Below are 21,290 nucleotides of genomic sequence, written 5' to 3' on the forward strand. Positions count from 1 at the left end.
TTCAAGCTAGGGCTGTACAATACAGCTCTGTGTGGTTGAGACCCAAGCACACTATTGTTTCCATACTTTGCCCTGATAGCATATGGGACATATTACTCTACCGTAGGTTCAAACCGGGAACAAAACTACGCAAAGAAGAATACTGTATAGCTCGAGAAATCCTGGGGCTTTGAGGCGAGTTGATACACAAGCAATGCTCTCATCAAATCTGTCCCTGGATAATCCTCTAATAACGTAATGTATGGTTGAGTGGAAGGGTAACAATAAAATGGGAATATAATTTAGTTGTTTTCATCAGAGCATTTGCTCTGATAGGATTAAGAAACATTATGGACAAATTTATTTGCACAAAATAATGTCTTGAATGTTTATTACAAGTAAATTTGATGTCAAACCACAGTCTTTCTACTAATATGCTTTTCTTTTTTTTCTGCCAGTATTGGCAGTAACAATTTATATGCAGCTCTTTCCAGGGGTTCATCTCAGACATAAACAATTTAACAATACTTTATAACACTAAACATAAAGTAATGATCCTTAATATATATTAAGAACCATTAAAATAATAACCACTGGGAATTTGCATATGAGGAAGGTAGATCAGTGGTGATTTATTGTTGTTGATTAATATATTGTAAAGCAGCAGTATAATATGCAGGGCTGCCTGGTGTCTCCTCCTTCCAACAGCTGTTGACATCAAACAACGGGAAAGTCCTCTGCATATCTGATTAGTCTATTGACCGAGTGAAAAGCCAAAGGCACGTAAACACACCATCAGACACCAGCATCAAAAGCTCGCGTATCAAAGTAAAGAAGAAAACTGAGGAGAGGTCATTTCATCTACAGAGAAAAACAACCAAGAGCCGATGACACCGTCAGAGTAGGACACACTGCAAATGTACTACAGAGGCAAAAGTATCGCTTGTGTTCAGTTCCGATCACACAGCAGATCTCACACATCAAAACACAAGTTCACATGGATACTTTACATACTCTCACAGACATACAAAAAAAAAGGATAATTTAATTTGGCTTTGAGCGTGTATGTAATGAGTGTGTTTTTGAGTGTAAAACAGAGAGCAAGATAAGTGTGTGTGTGTGTGTGTGTGTGTGTGTGTGTGTGTGTGTGTGTGTGTGTGTGTGTGTGTGTGTGTGTGTGTGTGTGTGTGTGTGTGTGTGTGTGTGTGTGTGTGGTTTTACAAAGGGGTGCTTTCCCCCCAGCCTCCTGGCTGCCTGCTGCACGGATGTAAATGATTGCATATTTATTATGAGGAGTGAGCAGCATCGGCCAAGTGTTGAAACTGCACGATTAACGGCTGGAAAGCCGCGTACCAGTAATCATCACCATTATTAGCCCTGTTCATCATCATTTGTAAACTGGTGACGAGACTTAGCCTAACTTATCTTATTTCTATCAGCCTACTCTATTTTTATTTTTAACCTTCCCCTTAACATTTTTACCTGCTCATTCTATGTCGCTGCAGCAAGCAGGTGTCCTCCCTCTTCCACATTCCCATGGTGCAGCCGTGCGCAGCCCGTGGTCCCTGCATGGGCCACTGCAAACGGAGAGAGTGAAGGTTAATTATGTTGGAGAGTCTCTTTGCTCCCCTCTCCTTGCTCTCGCTGTCTCCTTCCTTTTCCCTCGGTCCCCTCACGGCATGTGGGCCCAGCTCCTCTGCTCCACAATCAGCTCTCTGTTTGTCTCTCATAAACAAAGGGCATGCGGCTCATAGAGAGAATATGTTAGCAAAAAGCCACTCAACCCTAGTTTGAACTATCTGCTGAATAAAAGAAAATCCTTGAAACTTAACATCCATTCATGACAGCCTAATTGTGATTCATTTTTAGGAGAATAAAGGAAATTATTCTATTCATAGATGAATAACGTATAGACACCCAACAGAATTCTAGCTGTAAAACAGCAAGTCATTTTAATTAATTTTAAATCAAAACTTGTACATAAAAATGTTTTTCATGTCAAATTAAATGCATTTTTAATTATTATTCGCTCATTTGTTTGAGCATCCTCAAATCCTTGTTTGTAGCTTATGCTGTTCAAGAGGCTGAAACAACGCAAAGAAGATCAAACAGTGACAGAGGGTGATAAATGTTCCTCAAACTCTTGTCCTCCCACTTACACCCAAAACCTCATAACGCACCTCGAATGACAGGAAAGACAAAGAACCACTGGTGTCAGTTTAATACCACTCAGCCCTCCGTCTCATTTACACATTATGAGCCATTTAGACAACGTACACACACATATACACGCACGTACGCACTGACACAAAAGCAAGGGCAAGGGCCATCAGATGAACCTAAAGATGATTAACGCCGATTGGGACCGGCACACTCTCGCTCTGCCTCCTCTGCACAGTCAAAAATGGGCTCTCCGGAGGCCTCCCCCGTCGTTTGGGCAAAGATGAGACAGTCAAATTGGTTTGCCAGCCACATTACTGGCCAACAGGGAGGTAGAGATGGAGGAGGGGTGGAGGTGGAGGAGGGGAAGGGGGGTTGGGGGAGGAAAGATAGAGCATATTGAAGAGGAGGGACGGAGGTGGAGGGATGGAGAGGAGTGGGAAATGGGGCATAAAGTATAAATCTGATAAATGAAGGTATAGGGGCATTATGACCTCTGTGTGTGGACTCAGGGGAGTTATTTTGATTATTTAGGTTAAGGAGGTACTGCTAACATGGGGGTTAGATAATGTCTATGAAAATGACCATAAACTTGCTAAATGATTACAAATTATACATAATAAAGTGACTTTTTCTTTAGTTTATTTTGTTTGCATATGTCTGTAAAATAAATTAAAAAAAAGATTCTAGTGGTAACTGTGAATATTTATATACTGTAACTTTCTAACAATATGGTGTGCATTTTGACTAAAATGGCTACTGTAGCTACTCTGCAGACTACTTACTGCATGCTATTTAGCATGTTTGACTTTAATAGATAGCCATGGCTAATATAGAGCTTATTAGCAGTGAGAAGGTGTTGTTATAGAGATGGAGACATGTTCCAAAGGACCTGCCTACCTGAGCATCATCAACAGCATCCTGAACTTCAGGCTTAACTGAACAAATCTGTGGCCCCTCTTCACATTAAAAAAAAAAAAAAAAAAAAAAAAAGTGTCGGTTGGTGTCCCTGCAGAGACTGTGCCCATTTTCCTAAGTACAGGTCATAACATATTTCAGACACTCTGGTTTCTCACAGCCGAGCGTCCACACATGTATTTCACAGACAACGCTACAGCACCACAGACATTTAATCACGACTCCCATATTTCAACCATAAGTTTGCACCAAATGAGTGCAACTGTCCATCAAAGGATAAAAAAGAACAAAGGATTTATATAGTCTTTTTGATTGAAGGCTCACTATATGGAAGTAGTATATTTGATGTTTTCACGCACACAAACAGACATAAGCACGTGCAAACACACATGCAGTGACAGACATGGCCAATCGATTTGCCACGCTCTCCCCACAATGCTGACGATGCTCGAGTGGACGGGCTCCTGGTTGCTTGGTTCACAGAAAAGGGTCCCTCAAATGAATGTATTTTTACCTCTTGCAGGACAATGTCGGATAGGGAAGTAAATAATTAAAGGAAAGGGACCCTTTTTGACTGCATCAACCCTGCCACTGCTGGTAAGCTCTACTATCCATTGTGACTCCATTTTTGCCCGTCCTGCTCAGGATGACCCTTTTTATTTTTATTTTTTTTTAATTTTTATATTTGTTTTGTTTTACACACACGTGCCCTCCCTGCATGGAAACCCTTCACATTAAAGGCACTGAGTGTTTGCATATTTTTTTTATTTAAATTGATGACCTGATATGAGAGGAGTAGGTCATATCTGACAATGGTCATTGGTTGCTTAAGTTTCCTTTCTGTCTTGCAGTTTTATTGTGACGTGTACCGTGGGTCCCTTTTCTCTTAGTCTTACTAGGCAGCTGTGAAATTGGAGCGAAAAGGCATTGAATTTGAATTGCAAGCCCATTTCACTTTGCATCCTTTAGCATGGCTTTGTGTGCTAACTGAAGTCCTCACTAATTGTATCCTGGCTTAAGCATGGCACTTGTTACTTAGTTTCTTTTATCAGCTGTAGCACATTGTGTGATACAGTTTGCCTTGTGTTTGGGAAAAATGCCCATCTTAATTAAATCCAGGGCTACATAACGACATGTTCATTGAGGTGCTCGATTAAGCCACCTCCAATAGGGAACGAATGTGATAATGCTGTCAGGGTCTAGTGCTAATATGCTATCCAGTTCCCCTCGATTATCACATTACCACAGCTCGAATCAATTGATAAACTCCCATTCAATATGGTGGAGTATTTAATTGAGTCAGAGTCTATTGGATTTGAGGGCTGTGCAGTGCAGACATGCTGACAGTGGTAAACACTAGCAGGATGCTCTCTCTCTCTCTGCTATCTTAGTGCACTTTTTCTGAGGAGAGCTGAGGGGTGGATTTCTCTCTGTGTGAGTGTTTTTGTACCTGGACTGATAGTAACAATAATTATACATGCAGTGGTTCTCAGGTATTGAATCTTTAAAGCCTGGTACCATATAACAGTAGTAAGATAACTTGAAAATATGAAATATTAATGATTGTAGATACAAATACATGTGTTTCAGTAATGTGACTATTTGTAATTGAAATGTAATCTTTATTTTTTCATAGCCCGGCAGTATCCTGATTTACAACTGTGACTGTCTCTCCAAATTAGGCACAGCTCCAACATCAACCTGCACCGTAAACTGCTGACCAAAGAGCTGGACGACATTGTCCTGGACCCCCAACTCACGCCACTGCCCAAGGACTTGCGAGCCGAGTTTCTGGCCAAGATCTATGCTGGGCACCACATGGGCTTGGACCCTATGGCCGGGATGGGCATCGGAGGTGCCAGTTTTGGGCTCACCGGCCTGAACCACAATGCCCATTCCCCCATGAGCAATGACTATCCCCACCATCTCCTCAACCAAGACCTTAAAAACCACCACACCAACGGCTTCTCCCGGGGCCAGCCAGACGACTACATGGTGTTGGACCTGAGCACCACATCCAGTGTTCAATCCGGCAGCAGCGTCCACTCCTCACATGAGTCAGACGAGGGCAGCGATGTAGGCATCCTATTGGATGACCTGGAGGAGGAGGGTGAAGAGGATGAGGAGGAAGGCAACAGTGAGGGAGAGGACTACTCCCAACGTGCCGAGGGGCGGGCTGAAGGGGGACATCGGGATGAGACTGGAGAACTCAAAGACGGTGAGGGGTTGGACCCTTCCTCCTCACCATTCCTCCTTTCGTCCACCAGGGGCAGTAATGGCAGCAGCGGTGGGATCCTCTGCAACATCTGCCACAAAATGTACAGCAACAAAGGGACCCTGCGTGTGCACTACAAGACTGTGCACCTGCGCGAGATGCACAAGTGCAAAATCCCTGGTTGCAACATGGTGTTCAGCTCTGTGCGCAGCCGTAACCGACACTCTCAGAACCCCAACCTCCATAAAAACATGCCCTTCTCTACAATAATAGACTAAAGAATGACTTGTGACTCGACCTTCCTGTCAGTCTGCCCGCTCCTCCCTTCATTCTTCATCCTTATTCCTCCTCAGATAAGCTTTTAACCCCCCCAGTCCAAGGCCATCAAATACAAGCTAAATGCCTGTATGCCTCCTGCCCGTCCTCTGTAAATCATCGCAAGACATTTCCATCTCCATCTATGAAATTAATTGACTCCAAATACAGTTTATTATCGTGTCCTTTGACTTTTCCTTCTTTGGAAGAACAGGATGACACCCTTGAGCATGGAGTTTGCTTTATAACAAAACTCCAGATGTTTTTTTTTCATAAGCATTTTTTCCTTTCTTAACTCCTCCCTACTTTGCGTTTATGTCCATTTCCAAAGAATCCATTCAAACTCTTATTTGTGACTTTGCCTGCAGAAACAATAGTATTGAAAAAAAAAATGAAAAAAAGAAAATCTTCTTGTTGTACTTGTGTAATGATAGCTTTTAAATGAACCCCTTACAAAAGCATGACAGCTTCATTTTGTAAATAATGTTCCAAGAGGCTTTTGGTGTAAAAGAGTTGTGTTGATGGTTGTTTGCTTCTTTTTTTCCCCTTCTCTTTATGGTTTTATGTTACAGTCCAGTACAATACTTCCAGCTATAGGCAAGAAAGAGGTAGCATCTTACTAGCTTGACTCATTTATGTTAGCTTCAAAGACAAGATTTAAACTGAGTCCTAGGGAAAAAAGAATATCATGTGACTTGTTTTATCTACTTGTTAGATATTCAGAGGTTGCCGGCATGCTTTTTTAGGCTCCTACACTGATATCATTCTCTGTATTTCTATTGATTTTTTTTTTTTTGTCTGTTATGTTTGAGCTTTCGTATACCAATTCAGTTTTTGCACTTTGCATCTATACAAGGGGATGTGTAATATTATTATAATGAGGATTTTTTGCAATGGTGAGTTTAGGTGTTTGTTTGGGGTCATTGGTGGCTACAGCGCCAAGGGAAGTGAGTGTACCCTCAACATACTTGTGCCAGTTTCTTTTTGCACACGCTCAGTTTCAAACACAGGTTCACAACAAAGCATCTTGCCACCCTGAACAAAATCTTCCCCCATTGCTGAACAATGTATTCAGAGAGTGTTTCCAAAGTGTCTTGCTTCAAAACAAACCCAGGTCTGACTAAATATGAAACACAAGAAGTTAATATTGATAAAGTCTCCAGGGTTTAGTGGGTGAATCTCTCTAAAGCATGCTGGTTTTTTTGTGCAAAGAAATGCAAGAACTGGTGTTTGTTCTCACAAAAGGCATCTTCATAAAATATGATTGTCTCACAGATTTGAAAAAGGAGAGAAAAAAGATGAAAATAGTCCTTCAACTGTGACCAAAACCTAAGTGTTTGCTTAAGAAAAAACTCTTTCAGTGTGAAATTGTACTTAAATCATGCCCCATTTGATTAATATGATGCACTTGAGTCTTACAACTTTTGCTGTGATATTTCGCTATTGGTTTCCATCGCTGAGTGTTGGCTTAAAAATATACTCTATAAAAAAAATGTTGCCATTTTTCTGGCTGTTGGTTGCAGCGATTTGTAACATGTCCATGACTGTCTTACGGTACAAATATTTCCAGTAATTGGGCAAAGTAGCCAAGGGAAGGGGTATTTATTAGCGGGTGATGTATCTTCACGGAGATGTTTTTGTCCAGTATGAGAATATTTTTTGTAAAAAGACAAAAAATAGAGATTGTTCCTTAGTTTGACTTGTTTATCAATGTATTAGCAATGCCATGTGTTACTATACAAGGAGATCTTCTCTTACTTGACTGGTGCTACACACAGTGGGAAAATATGCAGTGTTATGAGGTGTGCTGTACAGTATTCACATCTTACATCCATAACAGTGTTCAGTTCCACTTATTTCACACTTAAGCCATTTTGCAATACAGACATGACCTATTCTATTGAAATACTTCATGTCTTTTTTTTTTTAAGACTCCACCTATATGACACATGCAGTTTTTAGTCTTCTCTTCTCTGAGATAAAGAGGGTGAGACAGGGAGCTAAGGCTGATGGAAAGGTTGCGGAGGTGGAAGGCTGACTAGGGAGGAAAGGATGACAGCAACGATCATTAAAAATGTGCTGCTTCTCTGTTACCTGGAGGCGTCCCGCCATTCCAGCTTCTCCTGTCTAATAACTCACTTGTCACTTCGTTACACTGCCAGACGCCAAGGTTGCTGACAAGACTGTGACACTGACAGACGGAGAAAAAGAGGGAATGAGAGTGTGCGTGCTGAACAATTTAATTTGACTCATTCAATTAAGTTGAATTCAATTCATCTATTCATTTTCTATGTGCGCTTACTCTTAGTCGGGGTCGCCGGTAATTCAATACAATTCCTTTCTCTCACTGTTTTTCTCTTTGTCTGTCAGAGCACAGTCATTTAACAACCGCCTTACCCATTTCTTCAACCCGCCACTCACTTACCACCTCCACACGCCATAGTGCAGATCCTACAGGGACACACGCTAATAGTGTATGCTTAAGTTCACCGGACGGCCATGGCATAGGAAAAAGGGATGGGTAATTGCCTGTTTATCCCAAGTGAAGGGAAAATTGAGTACAGGAACCCCTGCCTTCTCCCAGGAGTGGGTTTCACTGAGGCGCTCGCTGCCTCATTCACTCATTCAATCCCTCCGGCCCTCGCTCTGGCAGAAATAAAAAAGTGCTACTCCAGGAACCCTGCTGACAGCTGTCTCTCTAACACACAACCATACAAACACACACACGAGCACGCACACACACACAGAGGAGAGTGGCTCACACTCAGAAGGATGACAAGACCTAGATGACTTGTTAACCTCTGGTGATGGAAGAGACAGTGGCAGGCAGGAAATGAAACTCCATCTCTAGCATTAACATTATAGCTCCAGCCACTCCATAGAAAGCTAATATTCCATTATAAGGAATGGTGTGCACGAGAATTGAGTCAGACATGGAAAATCCACAGCTTTTACGAATATTACTTTATTTTTGAATAGTCTAACCTGCGCAACAGCTTATGATTCAACACATTTTGCCCAAAAAAGCCAGTGAATAAACTTAGGAAATCTATTAAAAAAGATCACTGACTAATTTGAAATCTTTAGAATTAAGAGACCTGTTAATACCCAAATTATCAAAAGTTATCCTAACGTAAGTCTGCTTTATCCATTAACATCAGTTTTTCAAGCCGTAACTCTTTTTTTCAGTCTAACACATTCCTTATGTCCTGTTCATTAGTGTCCTTTTTTCAAGTAGCAGCTGCAGAGCATGATATGTCACATGTACTTGTGTGTTCGAGACAGAAAACTGTGGAAGAGGTTCCCTTAAAAAACACCTCTCTGCAACCTACTTCAGGCTCCCTCATGCCAGCAGAGCGACTGTTCATAACTAGAAAGACAGCTGAGAGAGGGTGAGAGAAAGGGATTGGGCTTGGAAAGTGGTCTGGCTTTAGCCTCGCAGCAGTCACTTAACGATGTAGTGGAAGACGAGAGGAACACAGGTTGAAGAGAGAACAAGAAAGCAGCAGGGCTAGGACTCCATACGACTCATCGCCAGCTTCCTCTCGATTGCCTGTTGGAGAGCGTTCGAGACACCCCTCAAATTTCCACCCCTCTCCGACGAGAAATGGCCGCCGATTTCCCACTCCTCCGAGAAAGCTGCCAATCTAATCTTCGCATTTCTTAATTCTCCACCCGCATGGGTCCAGGTGCTTTCTGCTACCCAGTGGCCGCGCTTCTGGACGGCAGGAACACGTCTCTCAGAGCGCCTCATCGGCCCAGACCACTGGAGTGAATCTTAAATATTTGATTAGAGCAGCGTCAGGCATCAATTATTCTGCAATTCCACGCAGCATACTGAGCGAGAAAGGGATGGCAAACGGCTGAAACGCCTGACCTGTTTACCGCTGTCCATTTTGTTCACGTCACAGAGAGAGGGAGTGTACACAATAGCTATAAAGGAGAGAGGATGAGAGGTGACACTGCATGCAAACTGTCCAGTTAATGTAGCCAATGGAACAAAGTGAGGTTAAAACGTTTGATGGGACATCATTAGAAATATGCAGATAGAAGAAAAATACACACGTGTGGGACTGTATAGATGCTTCAGTCTCATGTCTTATGTTCTAAAAGAATACCCTCATTAATTTGAACTGGAACCTGTGAAATGTCAATGATCCTGAAAAAAGAATGCTGTAAATTCATAAAATGTTTTTCATTGTATTTTCAAATATATTTTACAGTCTTAAAGTATAAATAGCTTGAAGAGCTGGTGAACTTAGATTTTTATTTTCACTTGTGTTTTTGTGTATCCAATGCATTTGTGTCTGTGTCTTAAAAAAGCCTGTGTTACGGCACTGGCACTTGACAGCGTTGCATGGCTACATAGTCGCACTGCAAAGAACAAACGGAGCAAAGGAGCTTGCGTCACTTTTGTGTCAAAATGGTGATTTGGAAGCCTCATGAATACTGTATGTTACCTAAAGAGGTGTTCCCCAGACAGAAGGAAAAAAATTATCCTTTTTAAGAGACTCTTGTTTCTTTTTTTTCCCCTTTCTTTTTAGCCTTTCTTGTATTTGTTTCTGTATCATAACTGTCTATGGTTTTTGCATAAAATGCATAAGGGTTTTGGGATGTAAATGGAATTTTATTCATATTTTGTCCAAATACCTCTTGTAATTTGTATCAGAATTCTTGTACAATTTTTATATTAAAGATTTATCAGTCACTGGCATTTTGTCATTGCATTTCATTTAAAAGTCGAGGAAACCTGACTTATAATAATCTCTAAATAGTGTCATTTTGAAAATGTTATTAAATTAAAGCAGTTGAAAGGATCATTGTCTGTAATGTAAAAAAATAACAGCAGAGAAACAATGTGTCAATCAAGCCATTCTAACCAGACACTGAGATTTCAGCAGGTTTTACTGGGCTCTTTAATTACCCTATGATAAAAAAAAAAAAAAACCATCAGGGAAAAGGCTATCTTGACCAATTAGTGGACGATTAGATTAATAGAGTTATTAAAGATGTACTGGCATGAGGAGAAGGTGCTGCTGGTGTTAGCAAATTAGTAAGACGGTCACTGAAAGGGGGAAATAAAGGACATACAGCACCTTTGTCAGATCATATGCTGAAATTAAATTAAAAAAGGAACTGCTCAGAAAAACATGTGCTTAAAACAAGCCTAAAGTTTAAGTTCAAATCAAAAACATGAAGAACAAGACAAAAAGCCCAGCAGCTATAAAATGTAAAAGCATTTTTATACCTCTATGAAAGATTTGCTAGAAGTGGTAGAAAACCATCAATCTTTTCATTGCTGACTCAACATGAAAGAAGAAGAATATTGACCATATCTGTGATTATGAACACTGGTCAAAGATAAAATGGTCCAATTACAAAGCAAGAACATGACATTGAAGACAGACAGTGATGACACCACTGGACAAAAGAAACCTGTGCTGACATCTTTTGCTGTGACGAGGGTCGAATTACAATTTGATATGAGCTCCGGCAGGGACTTCATGTTTGCTCTGGTAACCAACAGTAACATAATGCCTCCTCCTCTGTGAAAGTGAAGGAGTGGCATGGCCCTTATTGACCTTGAATTAGACACAATCCTCTTTGTCACACACCGGCTCTTTGATCCCATCGTTGTTAATAACTGCACAACACATGCAACTCTTCAGAATGATAACTCTGTACCGTATTGATTATGTAAATTGTAAATGGTCTGAACTTGTACAGCACTTTATCACCTTATCGGTCACAAAGCGCTTTTTTACACTGTTTTCCATTCACACACTAATGAGCTGCCATGCAAGGTGCTCGCCATTAGGAGTACATTCACGGTATGCCATCGGGCGCAACTTAGGGTTCAGTGTCTTGCCCAAGGACACTGAGGCATATGGACAGGAGGAGTCGGGGATTGAACCAACAACCTTCTGATTAGTGGACAGCTAACCATCTGAGCCACAGCCTCCCGAATTATGTGCACGGTTAGTAAGAGATACTCCCCCACTTCTAACAGATAGCTGGCCATTTTAAACACACACACACACACACACACACACACACACACACACACACACACACACACACACACACACACACACACACACACACACACACACGTGCGTGTGCTCCCTGCGTTTGCCAGTGGGAGGCGGTGGGCGGTGGGCAGTTGGCGGTGGGCGGTGGGCGCTGTCCACGACTAGGTTAACCTCCTCTTGAGCGTATTTCTGGCAGCGTCAAGTCATTGATTGGCCTGACAAACACACTGGCCTTCTGCTGACCTTTGAGCACCGGAGCTCTCTGCCATGGGAGAATACATACAGACAAACAGACTGAGACATAGCCAGGGTGAGCTGGAAAGGGTGGAGTGGTTGACACAGTAAGGATGTCCATCAGACTATTTGTCTGTCTGACCTGAGAGATTTCCCGGATTAGTAAGTCCACCATCAGTCCACTGAGCATGGAGGTCCTGTCAATGATTTTTGGTTCTCTTTTTGAAAATAAAGTTTGAATGCTGTTTCCAATGCTGTAAACATTTTATAAGTGTTAAGTAGGATTTACCCACAATATCACAGGAGACTGGATAATTAAGCTTCATAAACAGTGCAGACCATTACACAGGAAAAAGACAAATCATTAACACATCAACCTCCACATCCCCTGAAAAATATAATATAAGGACAAATAAATAGGACACAACTCTCTTTTCTAGTCACAAATACCAAAGAAAAGGTTATTTGAAGAATTAATGTGACATTTTTGTCTGCAAATGTCTGCATGTGTTACATCTAACCTTCAGTTTAAAAGATGTGCATATTTTTGGACTGTGGGAGGTCAGTGTTAGCAGGAGGAACTCACACAGACATAACATGCAAACTCCATGCAATAAGAGGCTGGTAGAAGAATCACGGTGCACAACCTTTTGTAGTGAGGTGACTAGCTCATAAACATGTGCACTGCCACAGAAATCACTATTAGATTCTGTAAAATGACAACTAATATATTTGTACATGTAGTGAAATTGATATTCACGTTGTTATTGGAAAATCCTGCTACATTTATTTATATGTTCAACACTTCCACTGTGCAAAATGCTTTTTGTCTCCAATCATGCTACAGACAGAAAAAGAAAGAATCACACTTCAGGCCTGGCTTGTCATGACACTCTCCTGGTTAAGGCTTAGATTTTAGTTTTTTAGTTTTTCAAGACTACTTTGGAACTCTACTAAAAGAAACAAGGTGCAGGCAGCATGCTAAACACTAAAGCGATAGAGTTATAATGATAGAACTAAATTTTCATTTATTAAAGGTCCAGTTGGATTTAGGGGAATCAGTTAGTAAAACTGAAAAATAATATCTGTAATTATTTTTTCATTAGCGTGTAATCACCTGAAACTAACCATTATTCTGTTTTCATTACCATAGAATGAGCACTTCATAGCTACAGGGAGCAGATCCTCTTCAGAGTGCACCATGTTTCTACAGTGGCTCCGAATATACAAACCAAACACTGGCTCTAGAGAGAACATTTCATGTTTTTTGTTAGTTTCACGGCGATCGTCCATTCTCTTACACGCTTGACAGTGGAGGGTGAAGTGAGGGGGTGTTCAGCAGGTTGCAATCTGCAACCCTCACCACTAGATGCTACTAAATCCTACATACTGCTAAATTACTTAATAATATAACAATAATAATATAAGTATATGACACGGTATGATATATCATTTACTTTTATACAGTACAGTCTGTATCTACAGTTCAATTGATTTCTATTTCAAACTGAAGATAGTCAAGTCAAGACGACTCAACTATCTTTTTAAAGCAAAACAATCACCAATTTGGCTTAAGGAGCTTTCCAATCTGTAGCACACAGGATATCTTTTTATAACATGTGATTTTATCTTCAAAAATGTAGCTATGCACACTCACACATACCCACACACCATTCAGACACTTCCCTGAAAGCAGAAATCAATTTTCATTGAGGACTAATTGATTGTAATTGCAGAGTAAATTACCAGAATTAAGAAGGTAAGAGCAGAAAAAAAAGATTTCATGTCACTGCAGAGTTACGAAATTTAAATATCCATATTTAAGGTAACAATGAACAGAAACATTTCTTTTCACCTTTTGAAGGGCAGGATACATAATCATACTAAAAGAGACTGGATGACTCTGAGCAGCAACGCAATTTTTAGTGAACGGCTGAGGAAATGTGGAATTAAAGGGAATAAAATAGATAGTTACTCCTGGATTCTTATAAAAACTCATCTGTGGTAACATGAGCATTGGCTGAAATGGACTGCATACACGTATAAGACTTTTTACTGGGCCTTATTGATTTGGTTCTACACCAGTGAGGCCTGCAATGCTGGCTAATGCTATTGACGAGCCATCAGTCTTGTCCAGAAGTGTGGAGGCATGCAGCTCTTTTTCCAAGACCAACCAAGGAAGGAGAGAGGACGAAGAGAAAAGAAAGAGAGGGAAAAAACATCAATGGACAGTGATGGAGAGTGGGGAGGAGGGCGAAGATGCAAGCACAGCAGACAGACTCAGACCCCTGTCCATGGTTTGGGAACACTAAATTAGAAAAAAGACAAAAGGGATGAGAGAGGGAGAAACTGTAAACAGCCGCATCGATCCAACTAGTGTTGGGCAAATCAAACCATTACAGCCAGATTCTCATGCCCTGGAGTTAAGGGAGATAGTGTGAATATCTACACACTTCCCTAGTGAAGAGAAAAGTTTTCACCAGCACACACTGGATGTCTTTTAGAATTGTTGGACTTACTGACGCTTTAGTCTGCTTCACCCGCTAAATAAGAAGGTGGAAGTGCAGCGGGACAGGAAGGGGTTAACTCAGAAGAGGGTGGAAGGGAGGATGAAAAAAGCCCTCTGGCAACCCAGGGACAGAGGGAACGCTGAACTCATCACAAACCCCTCTCCTGGCGTCCGCCAGCACATAATGACCCCAACAAGACGGGAATCCCTTTTAATTAAAGTGAAGGGAGATCAGTTAAGCAGATGGTTGCCGACAAATATTAGGGGAAATAGAATGTTTAATGGTCTGTGCACTTATCGCAGGCTATTTTCCACACCCAGCCCCAAACTGATAAACAGGACAGGACCTTGTTAATCAACCTTACAACCTTTAAAGCCCAAGATAAGAGAATAATTCGGGATCTTTGTAAATTAGCTTGAGATGTGGCTAAGACTCTGGCCCTGAGCACACGAGGGGCCAGACTGTCGAGGAGGGAGAAGAATTTCTATCAGTGTAATAGCCTTGTGCCATGGTGAAGAAGTTTGGGGGGAAAAAGCACTTTTTCCAGGGGATAAAGATATTTTTCAGTATTTTCCAGAGTTTTTATTCCCCTTGTGGTTTGACCCTCTTTGCCACCACCCTACTGTGCTCTTATCAGTGACACAGGAGAGTCACCCGCCTCCGTGGAAATAATCTAAACAGAGATGCAGGGAATCGGCAGCCCGAGCCGGTGGCCTGCGTGAGCAGGTTAACGGGTCCTCACCCCTCTAAGTCAGACACAGGTGGGGGTGGCCTGTGTTTATTTTGCAGATGATGGATGGAAGAGGAAGGGATTATCGACAACAGTAGCTGCCCTGGAAGAACAGCAGCAGGTACTATTTCGCTATAAAAAGGCTTAAACAGGAAAAGTTTTTCTTTAGATAGAACTTTCTCGCTATTGTAAAATGTATGGACTGAAGGCTCATGACATTAATCTATTACAATTTTCCTGCAACCTGTTTAGAGAGTTGATTTGGAATATTTGTTTGTTGAAATACTGTGTCATCACATGTGTTGTCACATAGGGAATGAATAAGGCATTTCAGTCAACCAAGGGGTTTCTGTATGATGATTTAACTCGTCGACGTTCATAGTATACTATATACCATATAATTTTTCTAATTTGCTGTCTAGACTCAGGCTTGCATAGTCAATGCCTCATGACAAGGTTTGTCTGATCGAACAAACAAGCTTTTACTTTCATCTTTTCTAATCATTTTACCAAGAAGACGTCAAAGAACACATTTCAAAGGAATAATGTATTGTTTTGCACTTAAACTACAAATGTTATCTGTGAATTCATGTTAGGATAAAAACAAAATTACCCGTGTTTTTCAGCGCTGTTTGTTTTGTTCACATTAGGTGTATATGTTATGACCACTGACATAAAAACAATAAAAGCAAAATCCAATGAGCTTCAACTGACAACTTATGCTCTCCTCTGAGGCCATAGATTTATACGTCAGTGTAAATTTCCTTTACAGTATATTATTAAATTTGTTACATTTCATTTAGCTGATGCTTTTATCCAAAGCGACTTACAATAAGTGCATTTCAACCATGAGGGTACAAACCCAGAACAACAAGAATCAAGAAAATACAATTTCTTCAAGAAAGCCAAACTACAAAGTGCTATCAGTAAGTGCCATTTTAAGCGCTACTAAAGTTCTACTATTCAAGTAGTAGTAGTTAAATGATAAACACATTGGCTGAACTCAGGTCCACCTCTTCACACCTCCTCCCACCCTCTTCTTCTTTTAAATCATTCACAGCAAAACAATACTTCATTTAGCCAACATTCAGACCATGTCTGCTTTTTTTCTATTTTTTTTTGTGCTAGTTAGGCTTTGTTGCCGTTGTAAGCTCTGTTGTTTCGTTTCTGGCCTCTTGGAAAAGGGACACCGGATTTAAGGTAATTACATCGAGAAATGCAGACATTTATCAGCGCTTGTGGTTTGGGGCCTTAAATGTTCCTGCTGACAATTTTCCCTCATAGCAGGCCACTGTGGAGCTGGCAGGTTCTGTTCGGAGCCCCAACGCTGGGCTTGAAGGCTCAGAGTGCTGCCATATGTTGGACCTCAGCGGTGCCAGCAGTAAATGTGCTGAACAATGCGACTCAAACCATGAACTCCGTGCCTTGGCAGAGGGTGTGTGCATGGGCTACTTGCATGACTGGAGAAGTTACACAAAAAATGATTGCGTAAAAATAAGTTTGTGTGTCCACAATTATGTCTACCTGTGTTTGTCGGTCCAGTGTCAGATCGAGAGCAAAGCCGCCCATTTCTTCAACACACACGTGCATACTCGTATTAGTCTGAATATCCATGGAGAACATCCCAGATTGCAATGGGTCACACCTGGTTATGCTTCTTCCCTGTCTCCCCTCTCACTCTACTCCCCGGTTCCCACACCGGAGGCATCTGGAACCTATTGGCAACAGAGTCACACCAAGCCATAAAGCCCTCAAAGGCTCACAAATGCACTAGGGGTAGAACGTCAAACAATGTTGGCCCAACAGGCTGCCAACAGACACAATGCATCTTGAACCTGAACAAACCCCACTGCTCATTTTTTATCCTCTCCGTCTTCTCTGTATGTCTCTCTAAACTATTCCCCTCTTGCTCTCTCTCACAAACACCACCTGGGAATGAGTCGAGGAAGAATTTCACATTCTTACCCCTAAATGGAATTGGTACTGATGCTAAAGGAGCTAAATGCGGCTCAGGCGACTGAGACCGTGGAGAAACAGATACTGATGAGGCCAGAAACTAGCTGTCAAAATAGCTTGTAACAGAAACAGAACACTGCCGTGTATTCAGATCTCTCACTGGATGAATTTATTTTGGGGTTTTGGTCAGATGTCGTCGACAGCCACTGCGCTCTGCCCACACTGTCACCAAAGGGTTAATGACCGATGATGCCACCCGACAGATAATGTGATCTCTCCGGGATGGGATCTCATGACCATGAGAGAGACCCATTGTCACACAGCCACCCTTTTAGACATGAGAGAAGCAGTGGTGGGGGCCATTCTGTCGCATCCTTGTAATGCTGTTATTGATTGTCCATATCTGTTACGGAGGCTTGGAAGCACGTCCCCAAATTCGATATGCTGTTAATAGGGGCCAAGTTCTCCAAACAATACAGCACCAATCAAAATAGAAAAAATAACTAAAAAAGATGACAACGGCACGAACAAAGCCTCCACAATTGAGCAATTAAATAAAACTGAAGTATGTTACGTGTAGTTTGTCTGGCAGTTTCCTTTACACGCATTATATATTGCCTTTTTTCTCCCAGCCTTTTCTCTCCTTTTTGATTTCTGTGGCATAAAAAATGTTGGCCGGTGTTTGAGCACAAAAATCTGTGTTGGAACTATTTCAAACCAGGATTTTATTGTTAACAAATGCTGCCTTTGATACGGGCTGCATAAAGGCGATACTTCATTGTTTGTTTGTGCTGGAGGTGAAAATGACTTGCTAACATTTGGAAGGAAAGGCTTGTGAAACATAAAACACACACACACACACACACACACACACACACACACACACACACACACACACACACACACACAAAATGGCACACTTTAATGTCGTGCAGGCGAAATGTTTTTCCACTCATTAGAGGGACTTTGAAGTGTGTGTCTGAAACCTTAGCTTGGGAAATCTGACAGAGACAAGATTGTGGTGCGCTTTTTCTTCCCCGAGAACACCGCGATTCAAGGTAACTTATCCACATCCTATTAGTTCGCGGTAAACTTACCAATTGGACACAGGCAGATGGTGGTATTAAGCAGTGCAGAATTTGATCATGTTGCCCATGGTATAAAATACAGTAGGTTTACATGGGGTGATAAATACAGCCCTGTCAAATATAATTTTACCTCACGACTATGAACACAACAGTATTATTAAAAGGCAAAAGTGGTGGAGAGGAAGCTACAGAAGTGCTTTGCTGGGCTCAAGTCCTCAGGACTCCAGTGAAGGGTGGTGCAAAGTCTTCCCTCTTCACTGTCAGACCCCAGGGTGCTGTCTAAATTAACTGGGACGAGTGGATTGTTACAGGGATGACCCTTTCCCTATTCACCCGGTTCCTCCTCCTCCACACACACACACACACACACACACACACACACACACACACACACACACACACACACACACACACACACACACACACACACACACACACACACACACACACACACACACACACACACACACTTCATCACACATACAGACTCTGAACATCAACTGCTAAGCCTCAATAAATCTGATAAGCCACCCTGGTGGCTTCTGTGGCCAATCTGCGCAGAGAACAACATGGCCGGTATCAGGCAGCTGCAAAGCCCTCGTCAAGCGGGACTTCAAAGTGCTCTGGAGGGCCGCGCTCGCACCCCTGAAAACTGGCCAGTCTCTCAGCTCTCCCTTAGCCTACCCCCATTCCTGGGTGATGTCATTATTGAAGTCTTTGGCGTGCTATCCGAGGAGTAAGTTACCATTGACAGGTTCAGAGCTTGGCTGGCTCACCCATGAGGATTCATGACTTTGAAGCTATTGGCCTTAAGCTGCAAATTATTCTTTTCAGGCTCTCTCTGCTCTACCTACAGCTTTAATCCACACCCTCCTCAGTACACTAGAGCTCCACCAGACAGCACCCTCTTACACAGCACCCACTTCCCTGCGCACTCACACACACACACACACAGGTAGAGGTATACAGGCACACAGAGGGAAAGAGAGGGAGAGAGCAAATGCAAACACATGCTCACTGACGTTCCTAGATATCTGGAAACACATACTTTATTAAATAGCCTCATTGCCCCCCTCCTCAGTACAGTAAAGTTAATAACACCAGCAGGGCAGAGCAGTACCAGGCTCCAGCAGCACCGGCAAAGATCCTCTTAGCCCCAGCCCATCCATTCCTCACTCCCTTCATCAGCACTTAGTGGACATCTGTGCAGTGCCAGCCCTCTCCATATGCCATGGCAGTCAGAAGACAAACGACCATGTCAGTGAAGTGGCTCGCCTGTATGTCTGATGCCACACAGGAGGTGGAGGGTGGGTGTGGTGAGGGACCGAGACAGGAAGAAGGCCAGAGCTGGTTAGGAATGGGCTGGGTGTGCAAAGCTGCCAGCAAGGGGCCATAAGTTATCTAAACTGTTGACACATGAAATAACAAAACTAAGCCATGGATAATGTGACTAACAAGGACTTTATGGAAAACAAAGACAAAAACATGGAGTACTTGCACAGCCCATAAAAGTGCTTTTGATTGTTATGAATCTTTAACAACACATACATATGCTATATTACTGCATGCTGGTCAGTTTTTTTCTGATGACGCAAGGAATGACTAAATTAATTTGCTCACTGTTTGATGTGCAGGGGACGAAGCTCTAATCTTCTGGAAACACCTGAATGTATGCTCTTTAACAAATATCTTTATTTAGCGATGGGTATGATTTGATCGAGGACACTAAGCCCCGCCCACCGATACGGGGAACCTGAAGACAGCACAGGCCTGTCAATCAAACAGGCACACCCTCAAAAAGTATCATTTTTGTGTCATTTTTGTTGTTTCTGTTATGTTTCTTTGACATAAACGTGACATTTAAAGCAAAATGCGACATTATGTTACACACACAGTAAAGACGACTTGACAAGAAGCTTTCTCTCAAAGTGATGTGGAGCTGACAACATTGCATTTGTTAGACTAATGCTGAACCACACATGCTGGTCAGCATACTTTTACAATAAATCAGCAACGTTGTCTGAACGATTTCATAGTGAAAAGAACAATCCACATTCTTTCCACTGCTAAATGAACGTGATGAAATGAAGGTGACTCAAAGTTGACTGTAATAATTCAGGAACACATAAGGTTAAACTTGTCACACTAGAAACTGAAGGCTTGAGTTTCAAGTGTAACGCTATGACTCAAATATCACCCTCATGCTCCAAAAAACTAAAATCTGTCCAGCCCAGGCTGAAGAGTGAAGGATTTGAGGTGGGGCAGATGAGAGATGAGAGAAGGTGTGTGTAGAAAAGTAGGGGAGGAATAGCAGTATTCACTGGGTAACGGGCTCTGGCGAAGGAACAGAGAGGTGTTTTGGCTTGTGTTGCATTCAGGGAGAGTGCAGCATCTCCCAGAAGGAGGCTATAAAAAGACAAAAGAGGCAGGAGGCCATGTGGAGAGACTGTTTAAACGGAGCAAACACCCACTCCATAATCCCACCAATGCCACCATCACCACCACAGGGGAAGAGAAAGAACTGCGCACTGAAATTGAGATCACACACAATAACTTGCTATTACAAGCAGACATAGACATTGACAATGATACAGTCCTAGCTGAAGTTCAAGTTTAAACTTTATTGGAACTATTGGCAAATTGATTTGTCCAAAACAGCCACAATAGATAGCTGACAGCCACGAATGCAAGGTGTTGATCGAGAGTTTGAGGCAAGGAGCATAAAACATGAGTTTGTATATGCACACAGTTGTAACTGAGCAGTCAATAGTGCCACTTCCATATGTAAACTAGAAGTACCACCTCGTGGTTGTTTGCCTCTGCCAACCAGTCAAGTTGCAGATACATCCATGTCTGTACAAACTCATATAACATGACTTTGAAGGAAATTGGCAGATAAATGTGATTCTGAAAGAACACAGAGTTGTAGCCATGACAGTAGACAATAAAATGAATTGACAGTAGACAATGCTTCAAATATGAATGTTGTAGAAAAGAAGCTATAAATTCTAAAACATGGATGCTTCACACACATCTCCAACCCGACAACACAGAATATCTATACAACCTGGGTATGGGTCATGATTTTTGAATATTTGAAAAGTCATTCAAATATAAAACAATCAATTAATATACGCGAATATCATCTTTCCT

At 41.8% G+C, this 21,290-nt stretch overlaps 1 protein-coding gene across 2 annotated transcripts in view; it reads left to right on the top strand.

The window, feature by feature from the left end:
- The window catches only part of bnc2 (basonuclin zinc finger protein 2), a 96,675-nt gene extending 86,378 nt beyond the window's left edge, over window positions 1–10,297 (top strand). For both annotated transcript variants that reach the window (XM_069689340.1, XM_069689341.1), the window contains one exon: window positions 4,740–10,297. In XM_069689340.1, coding sequence (XP_069545441.1) covers window positions 4,740–5,550 — 811 coding nt within the window. In that variant the 3' untranslated portion in view covers window positions 5,551–10,297. The remainder of the gene's footprint in view (window positions 1–4,739) is intronic.
- The last annotated feature ends 10,993 nt before the right edge of the window (window positions 10,298–21,290 follow it).

The sequence above is a fragment of the Brachyistius frenatus genome, unplaced genomic scaffold (assembly GCF_029030835.1).
Source record: "Brachyistius frenatus isolate BFR_SWC_R1_liver_20210118 unplaced genomic scaffold, ASM2903083v1 Contig_7, whole genome shotgun sequence".
NCBI lineage: Eukaryota > Metazoa > Chordata > Actinopteri > Embiotocidae > Brachyistius > Brachyistius frenatus.